Below are 6,375 nucleotides of genomic sequence, written 5' to 3' on the forward strand. Positions count from 1 at the left end.
TTGACATGTCAGTTACATATCGTACTTATTTTCTCTTCTAATGCATCCGTCTATCTGTCTATAATGTCTCCTGAACCATAACCTTGTTGAGACACACTCTATGAAAACCTGAATAGACATTTTTTCCAAAGAAGACATGCAGATGGCCAGCAACACATGAAAAGATGCTCAACGGCACTCATCATTGTGGAAATAAAAATCAAAACCATAATGGCATGGCGAATGGCCAAAACCTGTCAGAATGACCAAAATCAAAAAGAAAAGAAATAACAAGTGTTGGCAAAGATGTAGAGGAAGAGGAACCCGCACGTGCCATTGGTGGGAATGCAAATAGCTACAGCCACTATGGAAAACAGTATGGAGATTCCTTAAAAAATTAAAAATAGAAGTGCCATATCAGCCAATAATTCCACTATTGGGTATTTACCCAGGGAAAACAAAAACACTACCTCAAAAAGATACATGCACCCTTATGTTGTTTGCAGCATTATTTATAATAATCAAGATGTGGAAGTGTCCAGTAGATGAGTGGATAAGGAGAATGTGGTACACACACACACACACATACACACACACACAGTGGAATATTTCACAGCCATAAGAAGGATGAGATTGTGCTTTTTTTGAGACAACATGGATGGACCTAGAGGGCATTTTGCCAAGTGAAATAATTTAAAGAAAGATAAATACCATATTATCCTATGCAGAAATGGGATAAAAAAAAAAAGAATAAGTAAACAAATAGCAGAATCAGAATTATCAATACAGAGAACAAACTGATGGCTGCCAGAGGGGAGGGAGGTAGAAGGTTGGGCAAAATGGGCGAAGGAGAGAGAGAGAAAGAGAGAGAGAGAGAGATACAGGCCTCCAGTTATGGACTAACAGCAGACAGACGTGACTGACAAAGAGTAAAATCAATAAGATTAGGCATTGGTGTTAGAAAGGGTGGAAGCCAAGAGTGATTCTCAGGTTCAGGCTCGAGCAAATGGGAAGATGATGACGCTACGTACCGACATGGAAACAGTTAAGGAGGAATAAGATTTCTAGGCAAGGATTTTATGAGTTTTGTTTTGCACACGTTGAGCTTGATGTGCCCCTGAAACATTAAAGCAGAGTTTTCAAAAAAAGAGAAAAGACGCATTGTCTTACTCATCTTCTCATGTCCTTCAGCAACTCATTCGGTGTTTGTAACGCACATGATGCTTAAACCATCATATTTGCAGAATGGAAACTGAAATTCTTAGAAGTCAAATGTCCGTTCTTTGAAATTCTGTCCCTTAAGTGGAGAAGTCGGGGTGATTTTTATTACTTCTAAGATCAATACTGTCATTACAAAAATATTTTTTGCTGCTTAACTATAGTTCCATCATTGTGTGTGTGTGTGTGTTTCTACGTTGCAGGCTCTTCTTTGGTTTCCATTGAAAGTGCTGCTGAGTCAAGTTTTCTGTCATATCGAGTTGAGCCACTTCAAAGCAAAACCAATTTTTGGATAGGATTGTTCAGAAATGTCGAAGGTAATTTTTGCGGCATGACAATCACAGATATTTCACGGTGGTGTTTGCAAAACAAGTTTTCAGCTCCAGAAAGTCTTGCCTTAAATAATGATTAATTGGTGAAGAATTTGAAAATTCAAACTCATATTTTCACTTACGATAAGAACTGAAATTTTAAATGACTCACGTATTATGTATGCTATCTTGGAAGCTGCCAATTAAAAGAGTGTTTTCTGTAGCTAAGTTAGTTTAAGAAGCTTTAAAAAGCATTTTCTATCTTCAGAAAAAAATTAGGGGAGGATAAGTATACGTATTTGTACTAATTAGGAATAAATGTTCAATGAAAGCTGTATAAGAGACATATTCTTTTCAGGTTTTTTCCCCTATAATAATTGGTCATTATAATCTTGCAAACTAAAAGTCTGGTTGTAAACAACTATTGATTATAGTTTAAAATAATATGTGTAGAAATTTTGCACAAATAGGTAGAATTTATTTTAAGATGGGTGATTTGGGGGGGCTGCGTAAGTGACCCAGTTGGTTAAGCGTCTGACTTTTGATCTCAGCTCAGGTCTTGATCTCAGGGTTGTGAGTTCAAGCCCCGGGTTGCACTCCCTTCATTGAAGCCTATTCGAAAAAAAACAACAACAAAAAAAAACCCAAAGGTGATTTTTAACTTCTGTTTTTATTGACTTAATTTGACAACCAGGAATGTGGATGTGGATAAACAACAATCCAGTTTCCTTTGTCAACTGGAACACAGGAGATCCTTCTGGTGAACGAAATGATTGTGTAGCTTTATCCGCAGCTTCTGGATTTTGGAATAATATTCACTGTTCTTCCTACAAGGGGTATATTTGTAAAAGACCAAAAAGTAAGTAAGAATGTTCCTTGTGGCCCATATGTTCACAGGCCATCATTTCTTTTAAATGTCAAGATGTCATGTGTGGGATTATAATGTGATTTTACGTCCCTTGCAAGCCCTACCCCAGTGTAAGTGAAAAACCCACTCTGCCCTGGTGCTCAGCTATCCGCAGCTCTGAGTGAGCAGAGAGTAGCTTGCTCAGCTGACATAATGATGTTGGTATATCAGTGCATTTCTAATGGGATACCCACACAGAGGGACTGTCCAGTTGTAAGCGGTTTGGAGAGCCAGTTGACAAAGTCATCCCCACCAAGGGGATGGGGTCAAAGTTCCAGAGAGTTCTCAGAATTTGTTATAGGATAAATCGTGGAAGACCAATGAAATCTCCTTCTGAGATTAAGTGGCAGACCCTGTGAAGACACAGTTTGGGGGAATTAATGGTGTGATATGCCCACGACGTGGTACTACCTAAACTTTAATATTTTCACGCCAGTCCACTTTATATAACATCCTTCCGAAGAGATAAAATTAATTAGGGAATCTATTTAAATAAATGAATTAGGTAAATTAACACTCTCTCCCCAATAGATCTTGTTATTTTGGAATTAGGTAGTTCCTCAGTCTTTTAAAACTCTGTTCTGAGACACCACACTCTTTGGTGCAGTGTTGAAATCTTAGTTTACTTTTCATTCCAACACGCCGTGTGGTACCTTAGGCTTCAGTGGGCCAATTTCAAAAGATCTAGCCAAGAATACATGATTATTGGATAGACTGGATAGATTTTGAGGGTCAGTATCAGTGGCTCAAATGCAACTCACTGGATTGTATTTTCAGTGATTTCCATTGTATTCAAACTCTCCCTACAGCTGTAGGATGCTGTTATAGTATGTATATATATAGATAGATAGATAGATACATACATACATACATACATACATACGTATATACATACATTCATACCCATAAGTCTTGTAGCCTCTATCATCTGTCCTATATCGTATATCGTATATATATTGTATCCTATCTATACATACATGTATCTATACGATACATCTATATCGTATCCTATCATATCGCATCATATCATATCACCATGAACAAAATATGGAGGACTCCATGTATCTGTGAGCCAAATAATACTCATTATCTACATGCAATTATTATGGGTTTTTATAAGTATTTAATTGATTTCTTATTTCACAAACAGTTGTTGATGCTGAACCTACTCATGCATTAATTACCACAAAAGGTAAGACCATTCATTATGAAATTTTAAGATCTGTATTAGTAATGTATCAATACAGTTTGCTTGTTTTAGCAACCATGATAATCCCTTCCCACACCCCCCCCCCCCCTCCGTACTCTCAGTAGAATTGCTTGGGGTTACATTAACCTTTGTCATTATGTCATCAGCCTTCCTTGAACGATGCTCTAGAAAAGCAGGCCTTGGAGTCAGGTCGGGGTTTTTACCATAGATATTATTGAAGACATTGCTGTGTTGCAGAGTTACCTTTTGGAACCCATGGGGGAAATTTCTCTCGAATCTTTGTGGGTTTTTTTTTTTTCATTTTTTTTTTTAAAGCAACCTTTTAAATTTTAAGTTTATAGACAACCTGAACATTAAGGTTCTTTACAATTTTATAGACAACTGATTTATTTCGCTTATTGTGTTAGCAGCTAAAAAAAACTCAAAGTGAGATTTAGGGTTTGCCTGCCACCTCCTTATTAACCTTACGGGTGCTATTTGTTTAATTATACTCATGATTTCAAATTTCCACTATTCTGATTTTCTCTTTTCCCTATTTTTTCTTGCTTTTTAAATGTTTGTTAATTTTTTTAATGTTTATTTATTTTTGAGAGAGACAGACAGACAGAGCATGAGCAGGGGAGGGGCAGAGAGAGAGGGAGACACAGTATCCGAAGCAGGCTCCAGGCTCTGAGCAGTCAGCACAGAGCCTGATGCGGGGCTCGAACTCACAAACCGTGAGATCATGACCTGAGCCGAAGTCGGACGCTCAACCGACTGAGCCACCCAGGTGCCCCTTTTCTTGCTTTTTAAAAATCATCATTATTATTGCTAGTCTATGTATCTTCGTATGATGTATTTGTCACCAGCCTTCAGTTATTTTCAAACAGCGATAAATATTTTAAAACATTGATTAACTAAGAGATGAAATATCCTTGCAACCGAATACTAATATTAACATTTAAAATAATCCTTCCTGTTACCTGGACTCCTGTGCTCATGTCCTGCATTTCTCTCTGACAGATGTCAAAGAACATTTGAAATGAAAGAATATATATTCTTCGTTTAGTTTTTCCAAAAAGAAAGTTGTATTGTTCTTCATAGCATTCTACCTTTGGCCTCCCTCCATCTTTATCCTGATGAGTTTGTTTATTTCCAGCTGACCCCAGGAAGATGGACCCTTCCAAACCAGCTTCTAACATGGCAGGAGTCGTGGTCATTGTGGTTCTTCTGATCGTAACAGGTGCTGGCCTCGCTGCGTATTTCTTTTACAAGAAGAGACGTGTGCACTTACCTCAAGAGAACACTTTTGAAAACACTCTCTATTTTAACAGTAGGTTGAGTCCAGGAACTAGCGATACAAAAGATCTCGTGGGCAACATCGAACAGAACGAACATGCAGGCATCTAGTCTCATAATGTGATTTTGATATATTTGAATTTCATAACATTATACTAAAATGTTAAGGTTCTTTAATTCAATGTGATTGTCTCCTTTACAATTAGTACTGTATTGCACTGGCCTGTCCTTTTCCTTTGCCTAATTGAAGAAATAATCGCTCATTTTCTAGTCTGGCAAGGTATCTTCGTGAAAGAGAGGTAATGATATTGATGACCACTTCTAAAAATATGTTAGGTGAACACACAACACCATAATGCCAACACATTTAAGCCTCACTTGTGTGTCGGTAGTGTCGACTGCCTGTGACAGAGTGATTAGAAGAACCCCAAACATCTAAGCTTCCTAAAATAGTTTAAGGTGCTCCCAAAGAAATGTTACCTATTGAATTATAATTCGGTAATTAGAAAACCATTTTGAAAATCAAGTACCCGTAACTTGTTCTTTGTTGTTTCAGGTAGCATAAAAATTTAGTCACATTTTCCTTTTACGAATCCTGACTTTTACATCAGTTATTTAGAATTGCATTTGTACATGTGCAGAAAGAATGAGGCAGCTGAGAACCTGTTTTCCCCTAGCAGGGTTTTCAAGGCTGAATATTGCAAATGTGTTCTTTGTCCTGTTATATGTATATCAGGAATGCAAAGATGTGAAATAAAAATGTAAATTTGCATAACTGGGTGTACTTAGATAATGTGAAATAAACATCAAAGACAAGGTCTATTTATAATATATTTGTGTTTTGGTGATCTTGGTAAATGTAAATTTTCTTTTAAGTGTGACTTATTTATCTATTTTCTTTATACTGGTCTTTCCTCTGAAAATAAACAATTTATTACTAGATAAATTCTTTAAACTAGACCCTCCATCTGTTTGGAAAAGATGTGTTGCTAAAGCATTATGTACAAAATGAATTTTTTCTCATGGTGACTTACATAATTTCCCCAGATCTTCATCTATAACATTGATGCCACTCAGAATTCCACAACCAAAGGCACTGTTACTGAGAATCAGATCTCTAAATATCTTTTTGTCACTTTAATAATTCCTTTTTGCTTTTAAAAATTTTACCTTAGGGTCACCTGGGTGGCTCAGCTGGTTGAGCATCCAACTCTTGATTGCAGCTCCTGTCATGATCCCAGGGTCATTGGATCGAGCCCCATGTCAGGCTCTATGCTGAGTATGGAGCCTCCTTGGGATTCTCAATCTCTCTCTCTCTCTCTCCCTCCCCCCCCCCCCGCATCTGCCCCTTCCTGGCTCACACACACACACACACACACACTCTCTCTCTCTCTCTCTTTCTCTCTTTCTAAAAAAAGAAAAAAGACAAGAAAAGAAAAGAAAAAGAAAAATTTTCCCTAAATAAAGCTTCA

The 6,375-nt window shown here is 37.3% G+C and overlaps 1 protein-coding gene across 1 annotated transcript in view; it reads left to right on the forward strand.

The window, feature by feature from the left end:
• Positions 1 to 5,734, forward strand: part of MRC1 (mannose receptor C-type 1) — a 98,587-nt gene extending 92,853 nt beyond the window's left edge. The window contains exons 27-30 of the mRNA XM_060659235.3: positions 1,401 to 1,514; positions 2,203 to 2,367; positions 3,566 to 3,607; positions 4,764 to 5,734. Of these exons, the coding sequence (XP_060515218.2) occupies positions 1,401 to 1,514; positions 2,203 to 2,367; positions 3,566 to 3,607; positions 4,764 to 5,014 (572 nt within the window). The 3' untranslated portion in view covers positions 5,015 to 5,734. The remainder of the gene's footprint in view (positions 1 to 1,400; positions 1,515 to 2,202; positions 2,368 to 3,565; positions 3,608 to 4,763) is intronic.
• Positions 5,735 to 6,375: the final 641 nt, after the last annotated feature.

This window comes from Panthera onca, chromosome B4, assembly GCF_046562875.1.
Source record: "Panthera onca isolate mPanOnc1 chromosome B4, mPanOnc1 haplotype 2, whole genome shotgun sequence".
In the NCBI taxonomy this organism is placed as follows: Eukaryota; Metazoa; Chordata; class Mammalia; order Carnivora; family Felidae; genus Panthera; species Panthera onca.